The sequence below is a fragment of the Myripristis murdjan genome, chromosome 23 (assembly GCF_902150065.1).
Source record: "Myripristis murdjan chromosome 23, fMyrMur1.1, whole genome shotgun sequence".
Lineage (NCBI taxonomy): Eukaryota > Metazoa > Chordata > Actinopteri > Holocentriformes > Holocentridae > Myripristis > Myripristis murdjan.
Genome location: NC_044002.1, coordinates 22,905,302 through 22,926,096, shown reverse-complemented (window position 1 = coordinate 22,926,096; position 20,795 = coordinate 22,905,302). Strand labels below are relative to the sequence as shown.

The 20,795-nt window shown below is 41.7% G+C and overlaps 1 protein-coding gene across 1 annotated transcript; it reads left to right on the top strand.

Moving 5' to 3' along the window:
* The first annotated feature begins 323 nt into the window (after positions 1 to 323).
* On the top strand, positions 324 to 12,177 carry LOC115355610 (NXPE family member 3-like). Its single transcript, XM_030046467.1, has 6 exons — positions 324 to 446; positions 4,267 to 4,680; positions 5,203 to 5,495; positions 8,860 to 8,927; positions 9,238 to 9,444; positions 11,624 to 12,177. Exons 1-6 carry the CDS (start codon positions 324 to 326, stop codon positions 12,175 to 12,177), a joined length of 1,659 nt encoding a protein of 552 aa, XP_029902327.1.
* Positions 12,178 to 20,795: the final 8,618 nt, after the last annotated feature.

Below are 20,795 nucleotides of genomic sequence, written 5' to 3'. Positions count from 1 at the left end.
AAAGTGGTCAGAAAAGGTGAATTATTGGTTATTGGTTATTGGTTTACTGCCATGTCCATGTGGCCTTGGTTGATGTATGAACAAAGTGAGGAACTTCCTTGGGGTCTGAATTTAGCTTCAGTGAATCACAAGCAATGGGCATTTTACATGGTTTTACAGGATTTCCATTAATCATGTCAAGATTTTTTACAAATGATAAAATTGCTTTTCATGAGATTTCATGTGATTTTTTGCATAAATGTTTTTTTTTTTTTTTTCTTTAAATGTATCATGTGTTTGTTGTATGTAAACGTTGCATCAAGCTTAGCGTGAACTGGTGTGAGATGGAGATTAGAGCTGGCGAGTGGAGGAAATTCAGCGCATCCCGTCCCAAGTACACTGCCATCTTCCTCTTCTTGGTTGTGTCTGCTGTGTTCTTCCTGCAACGTAACATCAATGTGCTGAAGGTGAGAACACAAGGTTAAGCATAGCAACCTGCTATAAGTGCATAATAAAGGATTTACTAGTAAGCATTGTTCTCGTTTTAGATCCAGTAGCTGCAAACAAACTTAGTTAATGGTTGATGAGTGCATAGTTAAAGACCTGCTCAAATCATTTAGTGACCCCATAAAAATCATCCCTCTTCATTAATATTACATATTTATAAGGGGTTTTTTTGCCATGAAAAACACCCCTCAATGCCTGAAAATGGCTTTAATGTAATTCTATGCCTTGTCCTTATTAAGAATGTACAGATCTATGAATATGCAAATTGTCCCCACCGACGCCTTTCTGTGGTCACACACAGCCCATTCTCAATCCCAGGCCTTCAAACACCCTTCTGCATTGGATAACAACGCCCAAGACACTCTTAGGCATCAGTATGAGATGTGAGGGGGGGTCATGTGGTATAAAGAATGAGGAAGTCAGGGTAGTCAGATCAGGTGGCAGTTCTCGTCCCAGCTGAGCCTCCTTTAGATAGATAGATAGATAGATAGATACTTTATTCATCCCGAAGGAAATTCACAGTTTTTAGCAGTATCCACAGAGTACAAGATTAAGTAAATCAAAAATAAAGAATAAGTAAATCAAAAATAAAGAATAAAAGATGACCCTCGAGATCTAAAGATCTAAGTACCCAATGTGCAAAAAAAAAAACAATGTGCAAAAAAAACAATAAAACCAGTGTGCATCGATGTATACAATATGCATAGATGAGGGCAATGTGCAAATTTACAGTATAAACAGATGATAAATAAATAAATAGCACCAAGATGATAAATAGATGATAAAAAAACAATAAAACCAGTGTGCATCGATGTATACAATGTGCATAGATGGGGGCAATGTGCAAATTTACAGTATAAACAGATGATAAATAAATAGCACCCAGATGATAAATAGATGATAAAAAAAAAAAAAAAAAACAGTGTGCATCGATGTATACAATGTGCATAGATGTGGGCAATGTCCAAATTCACAGTATAAACAGATGATAAATAGCGGCAAGCAATATATACACTATAAACGAGGAATATATAAAAAATAGAAATATGAACAGTTTAAACAGCAGAAGTAACCTAAACCTGAGGAACAACACGCTCCGACGCTTTACCACACTTCCTTTAACAGGTACTTGATCCTGGTGGTGAAATGCGTCAGGAATCCCAGAGGACCACAAATGTGAGTAGCTGATTGCAGAGTGCTTCTCTTTGTGTTCTTTCTTTTTCCAGGGCTTCCGAATGCTTCAGTTGTTTCGTTATGGTGGCTGTGAGTAAGAATGGGCTTGAGGAAGTTCTAAGCACCACTCTGGTCATTCTTAAACACACACAGCTTCTTGTTCCTCTCTTCAGTGGGTGGGTCTGTAGGTCACAGCACAGCAGTGGGAGCCTTATTAAGCAAGTCCTCCGATTTACACCAGCAGATTTTGTGAACTTTGACGCTAATGGCTCGCTGGAATCCAGAGTGTGCTGGGAACGTTTATTCAGAAGATGTTTCGGGATGTGACTAGCGGAGTTAGTCACATCCTGAACTCACACCTGCAGTCCCTGGAGTTGGGACTGCAGGTTTGAGAGACCAGGTGTGAGAGACCATTGGGCTCCAAAGAGGTGAAAGGACACCTTTTATTGGTCTCAGCTGTTAAGGAGGAATTGGCTTGATGGGGGAAGTTCTATGTGTAAATGCAGTCCATCAGATCTGTTCACCTCGAGGAGAGACCGCTGCATCAGGCCAGCTGAAACCAGAATGGAGTTGTTTGTACAGTACCCATCCAAAGGCCCTCTCTAATGCTACCAGACTTTCTGTCAGTCTCTGTACCCAGTTTGATATAATCTGCCAGTAATAATCTAATGGGTCATGTTTGCCTCTATCTCAATGCGCTGCCGTTTATCCCAGAAGTTCTCCAAACTGAGCTTCACTATGTTGTGCTTTACTGTTGGAGCAGGGGAGCCAACTGTGTGGATGTGTGGACGAATGTCCTTTGTCTGATGATGGGTTAGTTTGAGTGACTACACCACATTCTCATGCACAAATCTTCCATCATTGCCTATGGGGTCTTTTGCTGTTCTCTGCTTGAGTAATCACTGATGAAATTACAGCGTCTGTATTTTCAGAGGCCCTAGGTGGGTGTGGCTCATTTTCCTAACAAATGGCTAGGTGATACTGTGGAGGAAATTCTGACTGTGAATGAGTCTCAACATTGTAGGGAGTAACAAGATAAGAAAGCTCGGAATGAACAACAATACTCAACATCACCCAGAAAGCACTATCCCTATAAAACTTTGAATTATTGGTTTAGCCATTAGATGGATTTCGTTTTAACACAAAAACTCACTATGCCTCTTGTAGTAGCCCTGTATTCTGTGCACCCATGTCCTCAGTTGAACTTACTGTACAAGCCCAGCATTACGTGCACCGATATCCTCAGTTGAACTCATTGTACAAGCCCAGCAATACATGCGCTCATGTCCTCAGTTGCACTCGCTTAGTAAACTTTACATGACGCCACAGTTTGAATCGAAGCCGAGGCACGTGCCTGGCACGCGTTGGACGGCATCATATTTGAAGTAAGGGCCAGACACGTGGTTCGGCCGACTTAAAACATGCACGTGCCTGGCACGCGTTGGGCGGCTTCACACTTGAAGCAAGTGCCAGACACGTAGCTCGGCCTACATGAAACACCCTACTACATGGGTTAAAGCCAAACAGCTGCACATCAGAGACAACTTGCGGCCACTCAGAAAGTCCCTAACCCCCCAGTTGGTATTATGTAAGCACCGGCACCCTTATGATCTCCCAGCTGGCATGACGTAAGGTGCCGCACTCCTTATGATCTTGAATGCTGACTTGCCAAGTTTTACGCTATAAAAACAGAAGTTGAGACAAAGAAAGTCAGTCGTTTTGTCTATGCTGCACGACTCCCTGTTTGTTTGATTTGAGATCTCAAACGCAAATAAACTTGTACGCTCGAAACTCTGCCTGATTCAAGACTCTATTTTTGAAGACTTCAAGACTCTTTAATGGTGTTTTTGGTACGAAGCTAAAGAGAATTTTTGCAGCCAATCTGGCCTGATCTGGACAAGAAGTTTTTCCACAATACCTGCAAAGATGATCCCATTCATCAACTTGTCCCCTCTGACGGCTATAATCACATGGCGTCTGTCTTGCAGCCTTTGATTTTGCAAAGCTCTCACCAACGATTAACAGCCCGTCTAATATTTACTCCAGTCTCACCTCTTGCTTGGTCTCTTTTTCTCTTCTCTTTTTTTTTTTTTTTTTTTGCTTTGTCAGTGTTTTCTTCTGGTTCTGGAAAACAGAGTGTCCATGATAGAGGCACCATTCTACTCATTACATGTCAGTGTTGCATTAATAGCACAGCTGGAGTGGAAATGCAGGAAAGCTAAAGTTTTATTATCACTGTTGTTGCTGTTATTGTTGTTATTATTATGATCATTGTTGTTGTTATGTACTCAGTGTACATCCCAAATAAGCACACTGTCAGCTATTTCAACATTTTATAACAAAGTTTGTGTGTCATTGCTGTAAAATGAAGTCAAAGCACCAACAAACCACCTAGTTGATCACTTGATTCCAGACTCCAGCAGTGGCCAATGTAACAGATGATCGTCGGTTGGTAAGTAATTCATTCATTCATTCATTCATTCATTCCCTTTATTGAGACCTTCAATAAATGAGGCCCTGAGGTATAGGTGTCTTTGCTTCTAATCTTGTCCAGTGTCAAACCCACTAACAATGTGTTTTTATCTTTTTTTCCCATTTCCTTGACAGTTTCAGAATAAAACCACCCCCACCACTCCTGTCCCAAACCGCCAACACATCAACTGCAGCCACCACCAGCTGTCGCCTGAGGAACGCCGCCTGCTGGACTCCATCGCTTGGCCTGAAACCCCTCGCCTCCCTGTGCCCATATCCCTGAACACGACCTCTGACCCCGCCCACAGCACCTTCACAATCCTGCCGGTGAGGGCAGGAGGTCAGTGGCATGTAGGCGATGAGCTGGAGGCTCTGATCCAAATTGGTGACTTTCAGGGTCGTCCAAAACAGTACGGGGGAGATCTTGTGATTGCTCGACTCCATGACCGGACCCTCAGTGCAGGCGTCGTCGGGCGAGTGGTGGACCACCTGAACGGCTCCTACACCGCTGTGTTTCCATTACTCTGGGAGGGACGAGCACAAGTTGAGGTGACACCAAAGTCTATGTTGTTGTTTAGTGTGACTGTAAATGTGTGGATTGGAAGACAGATGAGTCAGTGGCATAAAACAGGGGTGTGATAGTTCACCATTTTCATGATTGGCAGAGTGTTTGCTTGCTGCTTCCATTTCTGTGTTTATTTTAACATCATTTTAATATCTTACTGCATAAGTACTATTTTAAGGCAACTTTTCACTATGTTTAACTTGTGTTTAACTTGTATGAGGATTTTCATTCATCATGAGCAAAGATATTGACTCATATTACTCGAATAATACTCATACTTGTCAAAAGTGCTTTATCTGTACCAGATACTCGTTTCAGCCGGCTCAACCCTAGATCTCAGGTTCAGGTTTTGTGCTGTGGTGCACATGCATCCAACCATTAGTGTTTTGACACAAAAATCCTGCCTACTGGAGCTTTAAGTTTCATTAACTTTCTTTTTCCTTACCGATATGACAGTAGACAAAACTTTATTGGACTGTGTGAAAAACCTGGTTCTTCCCTGTCAGGTGATGTTTATTCACCCCAGTGAGGCCATCACGGTGCTGCACAGGATAGACAGGGAACACCCAGACCGAATTCAGTTCAAGAGCATCTTCCGCTCCGGCTCTGTCTCTGAAACTTCAGTCTGTAATATCTGCCTGCCTCCTGACCAACCACTGTGCAACTACACCGACCTCCACACGGGGGAGCCATGGTTCTGCTACAAGCCAAGAAATCTGAGCTGCAATACCAGGATGACCCACTCGAAAGGAGGCTTCAAGCCAAATCTCATGGCCAAGGAGGAGACGCTTTTTCTAAGGTGAGGGAGAGCTGGGAAAGACAGGATAGACAATTTCTGTGTCCTTGAGTTTTTAAACTATTGGCTATATAAGGGATAATCAACGAGTAGATCTACGTGAAACAGTTTTTAAGGCATGACGCGGAGGCAAATAACCACCTGACGCAAAGCAGAGGTGATTCATTCATTGGTAACACACTCCTACGAGATGGTCATATGGTCATTTGCCAACAATATTAAGGAAAGAGTAGGAAACAAGATAAAAAAAATTCCATTGGTGTGTTTTCCTTCCCAAACTTTCAGCTGTGCTTTTTAATGTTGCTATGGTTATAAGATGGATAGCAGCTGAATTTAGAATTGTGATTAAACTGAACCAAACTACCTATGTAATAGACAGTTTTAACGCACATCTGTCAACCAATTAGAAAAGAGTATTCACTTAGACCTTGGTATGAATAAAAAGATGGTTTTAGTCTCTGTGACATCATCCATATGTTTCTGAGGCTCAATTTTTCAGGGTTGAGGACTCCAGGTGCTGCTGTCCTGGCAGTGCCTGACTCTGCCTGAGTCTCTGTTAATATAAATAAGGGCAATATGATGGCACGTGGGTAGAGCTGAGGTGGACTGAAACACTCCTACCTAGCGTGACCACTAGGGAGCGCTGATGCTAGCAATGTGCTATGGTGCTAAACGGTGATATCTGGCATTAGATGAACTTCGCAGCCCTTTTGCATAACCATGTCTCTCAATTCCTTGGGTAGAACTAGCTAATGGTAAGTGCCTTTACCTACTTTACCTTTTTCTGTAGAGAATTTTGTTTTGCAGCTCAAGTTAATCTATCTCTTGCAGAAGAACAGGAAGCTGTGACAGTTCTCTTGTTACAGCTAGAGTACAGCTCCCCAGTTTCCAACTGACAGATGACTTCACAGAGAGCAGGGTCGGCACTCTGCTTTTGTGTCAAATCCTCTTTTGATATGCTGGAAATTACAGGAATCCCATCATACTGCAAAAAGCTGTCTGGAATAGCTTTAGCCAACACAGAGAGAGACGTTACAAGAGAGGTGATGGGACTAATTTCATCAGTGTAGGAGATATGAATGAAGTCATCAGACTCAGGCAGGTAGTGCTGATAAATTGACAAATTCCCTCCTCCTCTTTCTAAGAAAACAGATTATTGACGTGTTCAGCATGGGGCCATTATGAAAGTCATCAGTGTTGAGGTTGAATGTCCCAACTCAGTACTGAAGATGAAAATTGAAGGTGGAGAGAACAATTGTGACACCTACAAATGTATGGTCGCAATTGTTTAGATGGAACTAGTAAGTAATGTTTGAGGCCTATAATAAAATTTTGGAGGTACTGCTAGGATCAGCTTTTGACAAGAGCTGATGCTAGCCCATCTATGAACCCAAGGCAGATATCAATTCCAGCATGCTGGAGTGGCAGATGTGTGACTGAGGGATCCCAGCTGGAGGAGTGCAGCACTACCTGCCTAAGATGACTGTAATGTGAAACATTGTTAACCAAGGGGAACAATTTGTGCCCTTCCTGGTCAGTAGTGTGCCCATGGATCGCTCCCTGATCAGTTTCTGTATCAGTCAGCTTCATTGAGACGAAACTCACCAATGATTAAGTGTCAACTGTCAAAGTGTGCTGAAAGTGGGACTGCAGGATGTAGTTATTCCAGCTGGTCAGGTCAGGCATGTTGAGTGCAAAATACCATCCACATTTGATGCAACAGAACCACTTGTGCTCTTTTAACCCAGTGAGAACAACCGTCAATTACTGAATGTTGGTGCCAGCCTAATTGAGATTTGCCAGGCAAAGGTCGCATGTGTGAGAGTTCCACTTTGTAACCACACAAAACATGAAACTTCATGTTCAGATCACTTCTCTTATAAGTGTCTTCATTTAACTAACAACTACTCCTGGCTGGTTCCCCAAAAATGTTGCTAGGACAAGAGTCTACGTTCAGAGGAGCAGTTTATAACAAGAACTCAAAAATAACAAACCACAGATCAAGGAATAAATTTGAACTGCCACCTTATTTATGTATATAATTAGTAGTAGATGTACAGTACAGGCCAAAAGTTTGGACACACCTTCTCATTCAATGCATTTTCTTTATTTTCATGACTATTTACATCGTAGATTCTAACTGAAGGAATCAAAACTATGAATGAACACGTGGAGTTATGTACTTAACAAAAAAAGGTGAAATAACTGAAAACATGTTTTATATTCTAGTTTCTTCAAAATAGCCACCCTCTGCTCTGATTACTGCTTTGCACACTTTTGGCATTCTCTCGATGAGCTTCAAGAGGTAGTCGGCCACAACTGGCCAATGCCTTTTGGGCATCTACTTCAGATTAGTAAGTGCAGGTGCCTATCAGCATGAATGGATAATGAGCCCAGACTGCACATTGGAAGGTCATGGCATTAAAAAAGGCCAAAAAAAAAAAAAAACAGCAACAAAAAAAAAAGAAAATAAAACAAGGCAAAATAATAATAACAATAATAATAATGATAATAATAATTTAGCACCTGGGTTACAAAACAAATTCACAAAGAGTACAGAAATGAAAATTACAGAAACCCTAAATGCCACTGTGTGTGTTATCTAGCCAGTGACAGGCAGAATAATAAGAATCACTACATTGTCATGGTTAACAACAAAGTGAGGTACTAAAGTAAAAATGCATCTTTGTCCGGGTGGGGAATTGAACCCCTGGTCTCCCGCATGGCAGACGGAGACACTATCTGCTCTGCCATCGGGGATTGTGTCCCTTTTACCTTGTTTGGACTCATGCTTCATTCATGATGATAAATTATGAAAAACTCCAAAAGCGAAAAAGTCCGATCAGTTTGAACATTGACAGCCGCTTTTTTTTTCTCGCAGTTTCTCTGCGCCAGTTTTGTGTTTGATGATGTTTCTCTCCATCTCAGTAGATCCTATGAGATAACGCTCGACCCGCGTTGCACTGCGCACCGGAGCGCCGACCCACAGGCTCGTGATATGATTGGGTCAGCCCCGTGTCAGTGAAGAAAAATAACCAATGGGCTGCAGAGCAGCGTGTCTCAAGGGCCGGCCCGGTGATTAGTAAACAAACTCTTGCAGTGACTTTATTTGCCGAAATCATTATGCAGGCGGGACCAAACTATGCAAAAGGGGTTGTTTAGCAATGTGATTGGGCCAGCCCAGTGTCAATCGGGCCGCTGATCTACTGGTTGTATGGGCAGGTCAGCTACTTAAATAATAATTAAAAAAAAAAAAAAAAGTGTCGGGGGACTGTTGGCCCACGTAGCACATGGTCAGTCCACCCATGATTATAAGAATGTTACATATTGCCAGGCATTAAACAGTCTTTTGTGTGTTTTTCCTCAGAGGGGTCAACATGAAAGTCTTCATTCATGCATCAGGGTCTAACATCACTGTGCTACCAAAGGAGCAAGGTAAAGGAGAAAGAGAAAGGAAAAGGGAATACAGATACAGATATTGATAATGTATAGATATAGATATGTATGTATGTATGTATGCATATATACATATGTATATATGGGCAAAAGTATTGGACCACCTACACATTACACCTACAGGAGCTTCTCTGATATCCCATTCTAAATCCATAGGCATTAATAGGGAGTTGGTCCCCCTTTGCAGGCAGAACAGCTTCCAATCCTGCACACTATCCACTTCTTTTGGAAACAAATACTATACAGACGACATACATGTCACAGATGTTTGTCTTTATCTTCCTCTAAGGACAACCAGAGGTGAAGAGCAGCACCGTGAAGCCTGAACCCGCTGGATATTACTACCAGGGTGCATGGCAAGCACTAGGGGGTGCTGCGGTTCGACAGTTCAACAACGCCTCTTCCATCAGCCAGTGTCTGACAGACAAGGTGGTTCACCTGTACGGCGACTCCACCATGAGACAGTGGTTTGAATACTTCAACACAGTTCTGCCAGGTAATTGATCCAGGACAGAGTTTGACAACATTTGAAAATGCTCAAATTTAGATCCTTTATGGCCAAAAGAAACACAGATCTGGGGCCATTTTCATAAGGTTTCTTAGTACAAGGAATTGCCCATGGTGACAAAATTCTCAGAAAATTTGTAGAATTATGACTACTACTTATTCTACATGATTTGTAGAATTTATTTTCTAGGAATTTCCCCTTACAGTTAACTGTAGGTTCAGACCAAACGCTAAGCGGATTTTTCGCACAGCACAGTTACAGATAAAGCTAATATAAAGACGCGAATAAATGCTAATTTGCCAAGCAATGTGAATGACTTGAATTTCAACATCAAATTTTTCAACTCAAGCAAACAATTATGGCTGTATTCGTGTCTGTAAAACTTCAAAACTTCAATTCACATTTGGTCTGAACACGCCATAAGACTAGATCCTGGTAAAGATAAAAAAGTTATTCACAAAGCATCTGGGGCCTTAAGAGCTCCCAGGGTGAAAAACTGTTAAATAGTTAGCAGGACTTTTAAGAGGCTTAAAGTTTCTCAAGCAGAGGAGAAAATTCCTGAAAGACATAGAGGTCAGAGAAATATTCTCCAAATGTTGAATGATGGTGAGTTAATAAAACACCACAAATTAGATTGTGCAAGTTTGTTGTTGATCTCATCAGAGATACGCTCACACCTCGTATCTAATGTAACAATACTATAACGCCACTAAGGAAACTAATCATAACGTGGTAAATAAATGTAAACAAATAAATAAATATAACAGCTATCAACATGTGATTAGGCTGCTGCACAAGTAGTACTTTGAAAGGATGGCAATTACCGTATTTCACCAATTAATCGCCCGGGCGTTTAATATGCAAAATCGACTTGGACCCCGGGCGTTTAAAAGAACCAGGCGGCTATTCGCTGCAGGCCTTTATTTATTTTTGCACCAGGTCATTATCGTGATGACAGCTACTGTCCAACATATTTTCAGTCGGTCGATTTAATATTACGGTACACCCTTTTGTTCTAACGTTCGCTAGCGCTCTTATTTTGACAGAAAACGGAAGTGCCGCACTGTTATTGTGCGGCTAACTGTTTACTTCTGCAAAAATAAGGTGAGTAGCCTTATTTTGGGTTACCTACATATAATGCAAATAATCGCCCCGGCGGTTATTCGGGTGGGCGTTTAATACGCGAAATGCGTGCAGCCCCCAGGCGTTTATAAGAACCCGGCGGCTATTTGCGGCCGGGCGATTAATTGGTGAAATACGGTACTTAATAACTTAAATACTATATGGACAAAAGTATTGGACCACCAACACATTACACCTGCAGAACTGAGGGGCCGAGGCTGAGCCCAGAAAAACCAGCCCATAGCGTTATCCCTCCACCAGCAAACTGCACAGCCGGCACAATGCGGTCAGACAGGGAACGTTCTCCTGGCGTTCCCCAAACCCAGACTCGTCCATCAGACCGCCAGATAAAGAAGTGCGATTGGTCGCTCCACAGAACACGTTTCCACCACTCCAGAGTCCAGTGGTGGCATGCTTTCCACCACTCCATCTGATGCTTGGCGTTGTGCTCGGTGATGTCAGGCTTGGGTGCGGCTGCTCGGCCATCGAAACCCATGCCATGAAGCTCCCAGCAAAAAGTTTTTGTGCTGATGTTGATGCCAGAGGAGATTTGGAGCTCTGCAGTTATTGAGTAAGCAGAGCGTCGGCCACATTTACACACTATGTGCCTCAGCGCTTGGTGACCCCGCTCTGTACATGGTTTGCCACCTGGTGGCTGAGTTGCTGTGGTTCCTAAACACTTCCACTTTGCAATAATACCACTTACAGCTGATGGTGAAATATCTAGTAGGGAAGGAATTTCACCAACTGACTTGTTGCAGCGGTGGCATCCTATTACATTACTATTACAGTACCACCCTGGAATTCAGTGAGCTCTTTAGGAAGACCCATTCTTTCCCAAATAGCAATGGGACTGAATAAACCAACTGAATTCAAAGATTCAGAGGTGTGTCCCAATACTTTAGTCCATATAGGAGTGATGTTTCTGTGACAGTTACATGATTATTAATCTGGGGTGCCCTGGGCTCCCAAAACCAAGAGATTTGTTTTGAGTGTTTTTATGTATCCTAATACTCTCCCTTGATAGAACTTTTTTCTGTCTCAGATCTTAAGGAGTATAATTTCCGCAATAACAGGAGAACTGGACCGTTTATGGCTGTGGACATTGCACGGAACATCTTGGTGAAATACCGCTTCCATAGTCCTCCAGTAGTCACTGGAGCAATATTCCTAACCAACGAGCTGCGCTATGTTGCCAACGAGCTGGATAATATCGCTGGAGGCTCCAACGCTGTTGTGGCTATCAGCGTCTGGGCTCACTTTGGCGCTTTCCCCATCGAGGTGTACATACGGCGACTTCAGAGCATCCGCAGGGCGGTGCTGCAGCTGCTAAACAGAGCTCCTGACACGCTGGTGGTCATCCGGACAGGAAACCTCAGGGCCTTGACACTTGGCATTGCGCTGACCAACAGCGACTGGTACTCACTGCAGCGGGACAAGGTGCTCCGGGCCATGTTCAGTGGGCTGAACGTTCGCGTGGTGGACGCCTGGGATATGGTCCTGGCCCACCACCTGCCCCATAGTCTTCACCCACAGCTCCCCATTATCAAGAACATGATAGACGTCCTCTTGTCCTACATATGCCCACCAAAAAAATGACTTGGTGTTTTTGTGTGTCTTTGGTGGTGGTAGTGGTGGTGTTTGGGTGCGTAGGAAACTATAATCAGTGGGCCTCGTTTATCAAAGCACTGTACAAAGGACTGCAGATTTTAACACCAGTAAGATAAGAGTTTAGATAAGATAGATAAGAGTCTTACCTCTTCAAAATGATCAACGATGTGATCACAAATCAGCACCAACCTTGAAACCACATCATATTGGTCACACTAAGTGAGAGAACTATTTTTTCCAAATCAAACATTTTCCTGGCTGTTGAAAATCTACATGCCCTCAGACCAGATGTGAATTTTATCTTACTGATATGCTGAAGATGAAATTGGTGAATGACAAATTTTATGCTACACCCTTTTGATAAATGACGTCCAGTGTATGCTGAAGAGTTAGTTTAGCACACAGAAGCCACTGATCTACTGAGGACACATGAGTGATGTTTGTCTCTGACACAACAGGTTAGTTGGTCAAGCAAGCCACTATATGAAAAACCTGGTGTTAAACCAGGCTGTAGTTAGTTTGCTTAACCACTAATCCTTTTCCTTTAGTGCAGTGTATGTTCGTTTGAACATTAATAGGATTGCACTGTTGAACATTGGTACTCTGGTACTTCGTAAAGACTAGGTCAGGGTCTTCAAAATGTCAAAATGAAAGTGTGTGCAGCAGAAGAATAATAAAATTCCAAGACTGTGGTTTATCCCTTTATCAAGACCTTTCATGAGAGAAAAAATGTTGTCAGTGGCCCTGCAACAGTTTTTCAATTAACCATCCCAGACAGCAGGACACAACGTCATGTGGGGTACTTGAGTATAAGGTAACTACAGTGGTGGAAAAAAGTTTTCGGACGCCCCATGCATTTGTGAAATATTGCATTAAGAATCACTCTTAGGTCTTCAAGTGCAATTTCTTTTAGTACAGTCACAGCCAAAATACTAAACAAATCCTAAAAAAGTCATTAAAAACTTAAAATTGATTGGTTCCATAAAAATACCTAAGAAATTTTGAGTATTGGGTCATTTTGGTACCAGTGATGAAGGTCGTTCTTTTTATTAAAAGACACAATTTTTGTTGCCAAGTTTCGTGTCTATATAAAGCCAGCACATTTGAAAGTTCTTCAGACACAAAAATGGCTAAAACAAGGAACCTAACGCAGGAAACACACCTGAAGATAAAGATTCTCAGCCAGGAAGGGTACAGCTGCCGGCAGATAGCCAGGAAGTGCAGATGCAGTCCTTCAGCAGTTGGATACACTCTGCAAAAATACAGACGAACAGCTTGGAAGACAAACCAAGATCTGAGCGTCCAAGGGTTTCTTCAGCAAGAAATGACCGCATCCTGATCCGCATGTGCAGGCAAAACCACCCAATGACATCACAGGAGCTTCAGCAGCAGTGGTCAAACCAAACTGGTGTCCAGTGTTCCACCTGCACTGTACGTGGCCGACTTCATGGCTGATCAATGAGAGACAGAGGTTAACTCGGCGTCGTTGGGCCCAGGCACACAAGAACTGGACAGCCAGGAATTAGAAGAAGATTCTGTGGTCAGAAGAATTTGTCAAGAATTTAGTTTTTTTAGTTTTTCTTGTAAACAATAAACAAAAAAATATAATTTGTATTTGTTTGTATCTGTCTATTGCAGCCACACCTTTTGAAACACAAAAAAGATTTTTCCACAAATATTTCATGATAATATTTGAGATTGTGTAAAATTTTAAGGGTGTCCAAAAACTTTTTTCCACCACTGTATTTAACTGCCTATCCATCCATCAATTCCAGGATATCTGAATTATTCCATAAACGAGTGTTACAGCTTGCAGAGCAAATCCTTCAGGGTGCAGCTATCTAGTACCCTCTGCATGAGGAGGGGGTGCTCAGGATGAGACTGGATATTGCAAAGGTACTACTAAGTGACTCAGGTAGACCAACTCGGCCATACTGACATTATAGCCCACTGGGTACATTTACTCACTCCACTGGCACTTAAGCAGGCCTGGACTGGTCATCTGGCAATGCCCGGTGGGCCGACGCAGATTTTTGGCTGTGGCGATCGTAATTTAAACAAAACATTATAATATAAATCATTTTATTATATTATTTTCATGTGTTTAAAACATGAAAAGCGGCCCATTGGTCTCTTTTCTAGGAGGACGTTAGGCTAGCCCAATGAAATCTCTCAGCCCTCCCGCCCCCTCCCCTAAACTCCGGCCGCCACTCACTCCTTGAGTTGGACTCGAGTTTGAGTGTGTAGTGTTCGCAATGTTGACCAGGCTGGCAAGACCCACTTCCTGGCCATCAAAATGGATAAACCACTAAAGCGCAAGAGGGGTGCTGAAAAACTATGAGGGAAAAGGATCAAAAACCTGCAGGTGCATGCAGCGAAATGTGCAAACATATCTATGTTTGCTACAAGATGGACTGCAGTGGGTGCTGGGCCGTCAGCAGCATCAACATTGAGTGCAGAGGCAGTCACTGTCGGACTCACACCCAACATAAATGTGCAACAGCAGTGTAGCTCAGAGGAAGAAGTGGTAGCTATTCAGGTGGATGAGGAGGAGGAGGAGGAGGAGGAGGAGGTACAGAGAGATGTTACCCAGGGACAGATTGAGGAAGTCAGAATAGCTGCTGCAGCCGGTAAGGAGTAACGTCAGCAGAATGAAGACGGATTTTAATGTAGGGAGGGAGGGCTGTTGTGTGCGGGCGGGTTGGGGGTGACCACCTGCTCCGCTTTCGATTGGTACATGCATTTGAGCGTGTGACCGCAACCCGGCATCCTCAGTAGCAAACTAATGCCCTGCTTTTATATTGCACAATAGTCGCAAATTAACTATCCACAACAAATCAATGAGTGGTCTGCTTCATAACGCCCTCAACTTTCATCCAATGAGAACTGAAGTCAGTCATGAATGGTCGAAATTGTTGTCAGTCAAACTGATGCAGTACAACAAGCAAACCTATCTGACTTCTTTGCACAAAAATGTTTTGGGATGTGTGTGTCTTAACCACATAGTACCAGGGGGATTGTAAAAGCATGAAAAATGCTCAATATAGGAAATTATTAAAGGACTCAAAATTTCATTCAGTCAGACTAAAAACATTCATTATAATAAATAAATAAAATGATTAAAATTATTAGCCTACTTTTAAGCTATACACTGGCCAAGATCTAGGCCTATCAATATATTTGGGCTATCACATCCGTTCCTCCAAAACTTAGGGTAGCCTACTGCCCCCCACAACTCTGCCCTTGCTAGTTTAGAAGTGGTCACCCTAGTGTGTGTATGTGTGTGTGGGTGTGTGGGTGTGTGTGTGTGTGTCTGTGAATTGCCTTTTTAGCATGGTTACTCTTTTCCATGTAGTCAACTGAGCTTTATTTAAATTTTCAAAACAGTGCAATGTGCGCGTATATCGCATGAATAATCATGGTGGGCCGCCATGGCCAAAAATGCCAGGGCCATTTTTTGGTCCCAGTCCAGCCCTGCACTTAAGTGACTTTATAAACAAGAAATATGATGAATGCTAATAAAGGTAATGAAGTGTTAACCATCAGTCCGCAGTAATATAAATATTGGGGGTACTGAATACTAATCAGAACAGCATTATCTCACAACATCTTCATGATTATATCTTTATTGGTGAAAATGATTGTTTTCTTAAAATGTGATATCTGCCATTTGCAAAAAGGAGACAGCAAATTGCAAAAACTTAAAAAACATATTACTGGTACTCTCAAAACATATGGCACAACTTGTCCTTGTTTGATGCAGTTCTTCAAGGTCACAGACTTGCATTTATTTGAGTGACGACCTTCATGTGTAATTTTTTTTCCATAATAAGTTCATGATCGGTAACTGTGGAAAATGATGATTCAACTTTCTGTTTTACGTTAGTGAGTTTTTAAAATAACTGTGAACACTCTACCTTCTTTTTTCAGGACACAACATCAAGACAATCACATCAATGAAAATGCAATGGCTTCATCCATTTCAACGAACAGCAGCTAACATGTTCATTGGTTGCAAGCAGCGGTCATGAGTCACGACCAGTGAGAAATGTGTTGTCTAGGTAGCAGGGGCGCCGTATATGGGGGAAAAGTTAGGACAATTCCAAGGGCCCTTACCTGACACACACACACACACACACATATATATATATATATATATATACACACACATAGGTTTTGTTTTTTTTTTCATGGGACCCAAAATTCCTGGTGGCACCCCTGCTAGGTAGTGGAGCTTAACCTGACAGACCGGTTGAGGGACATCAGAGCAGGAGAGTTTTCTGAGAGTTTTACTGTCTATTATTTATTGATTTTTGTTGTTTTATTGCTATAAGTGTACAGCACTTTGAGCTGAATTTATGTTATGAAAGGTGCTAATAAAGTTAATAATAATAATAATAATAATAATAATAATAATTATTATTATTATTATTATTATTATTATTAATATATATATATATATATACATATATAGGTGTTTTTTTTTTCATGGGGCCCAAAATTCCTGGCGGCACCCCTGCTAGGTAGTGGAGCTTAACCTGACAGACCGGTTGAGGGACATCAGAGCAGGAGAGTTTTCTGAGAGTTTTACTGTCTATTATTTATTGGTTTTTGTTGTTTTATTGCTATAAGTGTACAGCACTTTAAGCTGAATTTATGTTATGAAAGGTGCTAATAAAGTTCATAATAATAATTATCATTATTATTATTATTATTATTATATTATTATTATTATCATTATCATTATCATTATTATTATTATTATCATTATTATTATTATATCTCACCCAAAACGTTCTGTCTTAAGAGTCTAACCTGTAATATTTCTCTCCCACTGATTTGCACTGAACTGATTCTCAGAAATGCAAAACAAAATGCGTCCTGTATCAGTTCACATGCAAAACACATATTTTACTCTCCAATTACGGGACAGTTCTGTATTTTACAGGACAAGTGGCAACCCTACCTATGAAACATACAGCATCTCCAGGGGAGCAGGAGATGCTGAGTTGCCCACCGATGTAAACGTGTGTCTGTCTGTGTGTCTGCCATCCTGGACTGGTGACCTGTCCAGGATGTTTCCTCACCCTCTCTGCCCATTGTGCTTTTGGAAAGGCTCCAGCACCCAGTGACCCTAATCAGGATAAGCAGCTGGGAGAATGAATGATGAATGAATGAATATTTGATCGACTAATTAAACTTTAAACTTTCAATGTGCAGGCCTCTTATTATATGCAATTCATTTTGACCAGACTCCTGTTTTGATGAATGTCTGTATGGGCTGCAATGCAACTAGAGATTGTGTCATATGACACTTTCCTCCATTAGAGTTAATAAAGTCTTAAATTAATAACACCAACAATAATAAGAAAAACCATAATAATTAATTTTAAAGTAAGTTTACCTGCATTGTAGTAAAATTCCCTAATTTTCATCCACAGTGTTGCCTCTAAATTATTCACAGTTTACTTCCTGCATCTCCTGCAAAATTCCTCATAAGTTGCTGGATCCACACACACACACACACACACACACATGGATTTTTCACTCATCTATGACATAAAAAGTTATTTTGACCACCAGTGACTGAGGACTTAATTTGACGTCAGTCATTTGGGAATGAAAAATTCAAAGCTGGGTCCCCTCCAGCTCCAGTGTGAACATGATCAAACTTTGCCAGCATCATTTACCTGGCAACGCACTGCTGAGGTGTTCAAACCACTGTCTCATGGTGGAGTCACTGTACAAATTCACCACCTTGTCTCTCAGACACTGGCTGATGGCAGAGGCATCGTTGAACAGGCGAACTGTGGTGCCAACTAGTGCTCGCCATGCACCCTGGTAGCATGGGCGTAGCCAGTAATTTTTCTCTGCAGTTGCTTTGCAGTTGCTGTACAACTGTACAGAGTTGCTTGTCAGTTTACTACAATGCCAATTAAACAGCATAAATAAGGATATGGATGTCATTATTGGCTTGTTCATTGGAATCAGAGCCGTCTCGGAGATATGCACACGCACCAGATAAACATTAGCCTATGTTGTAGGCCTAGGCCTGGCAAAATCAATCTGACGTTCGTTGTTGATAATTTAACTGCTGGTATATATGCCGCTTTTTCACAGCAGTGAGAAATGCACATAATAGCCCTAACCTAAAAACTATTTAACAATAATCTGTTTTTGAATTAATTGAATGGCAAAATGCAAAGGAATATGCCACAGAAATTAACTACATTATAAAACACGCCATAAAACGGTTACCCTACATATAGCCCATAAAATAGAGTTACAAGAAAAAAATCAACAATTTATTAGGAATAATGCAACAACAAAATAATTATTATAAAACTGGTGCTTCCCATCCTTAAATATTATTGACTGAGCCACGTTCCATGCCGTTGTAAAATCAGTGTAACCCACTGGCAGACCGCAGCACAAAATATCCCTGCGCCACTGTAAACGAACATAGCGTTGCCTAGCAACCAACTACTCTGCGCTCGACAACGTCCTCGTTAGGTTACATCTGTTTCTAGACTTTTGTAAACAAAATGTCAGACTTTGTAGTGAATTTTGATTTGCTGGGTGGTCTGAGCCTGGATGAGTGGTTGGAGGAGGTGCTTGGTTTCTGTTAAAGGACGCTGAATTCACCACCAGCAACAATGTTTTCGCCGGTGTGGTAAAGAAACTCCGCCGAGAAGGACGTGACAAATCTTCCCACCACAAAGCCATAACCAAGGCAGACTGCCAGAAGATGAAGCACTTTCAGGTACGAAGTTCAAACATACATTGGGGGCTTGTCTGTAAAGTCTGGTTTGACGTGCAGCTTCATATGGGACACAGGGCGAACGAGGGCAACCGCAAATTAAATTAAAAACAAAAATTCACAAAGATGCTGCCGAAAAAAACATAGACAGCCTGCGGGGATTCATATATGAGCAGAAGGTTAACCCACTGTGGAAGAATGAATAGTTCTCAATTTTATTGTGGCATTATTACCAATAAATTATTGATTTTTTTTTCTTGTGTGATTATTTTATGGGCTATATGGAGGGTAACCGTTTTATAAAAGCAATAAGTCCCTTGAAGCAGTGGGTTACAGTGATTTTACAACGGCAAAACGCTCCTCAGCCATTGTGAAATCACTGTTATACAACACGTAGATCCGACCGAGCAATCTGATTGGTCAATCAGATGTTTAGAATGTGCTCAAATGAGTAATTGAGCACGGCTAGCCGTGCTCAATTATATCAATTTTTGTTCATACGCGGCTGCAATGACTGCGCAATGCGGCCATTCGCCGGTAATCGCGGCATCAGGCGAGCCTACCTACTGGTTTACATATGCACAATACATGTGTATTTGCTTAGACCCCCAATATTAGACGAGGGCATTTTTTCAGGGCATTTTCAATGGAAAAAATATCGTCTTATATTCGGATGAATACGGTAATGTATTAACTTCGATCACGCAACCTTTTCTTCCACCTCCTCTCCTCTCCTCTCCTCCACAGTCGGACACACACACGAGTCGCGACACCCCCTCCTCAACATGCTGCCTGTTTACAACGGACTCAGACTGTTGGGGCGGGTGTTAATCAAAACAAACCAATCATGTCTTGACCTCGTCACAGGTTGCTGGCCTCTGATTGGCCTGGCCTGTCTCTCTGACTTAAAAAAAAAAAAAAAAAAAAAAAACAGACTGGTGAGGCCAGCCGGTCCGGACCGACAGCTGATTGGCCTGGCCGGCGACCTGTTTAAAAAAAAAAAAAAAGACGGGCAGGCCACCGGGCCAGTGACAGGCCGGCGCTTCGGGAAATCTCCCGGTTCTCCCGATGTACAGTCCGGGCCTGACAATAGGAGTCTATCAGCTTATGCTAAACAAGCCCAAACACAATGACAGCCAACCAATGTCCACTTCAGGGTATGACTGACCATTGTTTTCCACCCCCAGCACAGGAAGCCCAATGCCTACAAACCGATTTTTATAAAAAGTAAAGTTAGAGATTAATAATTAGATTAACTCGATTAAAAAACATAACGCGCTAAATATGACTGTAATTAATTAATCTCAATTAACGCGATGATTTGACACCACTAAAGATTTCCCACGGAGATGTGCGGCTATAGCTTTTTTCTTGTTATTAATGTGTTAATGTTATCAGTTATTAATTAGCCTAATAATCGTTATTAATTTGTTTAGTCTTTATGAGTTGCCTAGGTCATTGATTGAATTAATTTGTCAATTTGTTTGCATCTGTACACTGAAGTGAACATTTAATAAATCAACACATCTGTGAAAACTGTCGTCTTTATTTCAGAGGTAAATTGATAAGAGCCTGAAAAGGTGATTAGCAAAAGCCCCTGAAAGGTGGGGTTGAAATTATATAACTCTGTTCAGCCTTAATGTGACTGCTTACTGTTACTTTTGCTGCTTAGCCACATTAATCGGAGCTGACGTTAAATTGGAGTGACACACCGCCAGCTGAAATAAAACATCTGCCGGTGAGTTTATGAAAAGATTGTTTGTTGTGGTGCCGACACTGGAAAGCAGTAGCCTATATTTAAATATAGCCTAACTGTTCATATAAGATGGTTGTAGATAGACTAAAG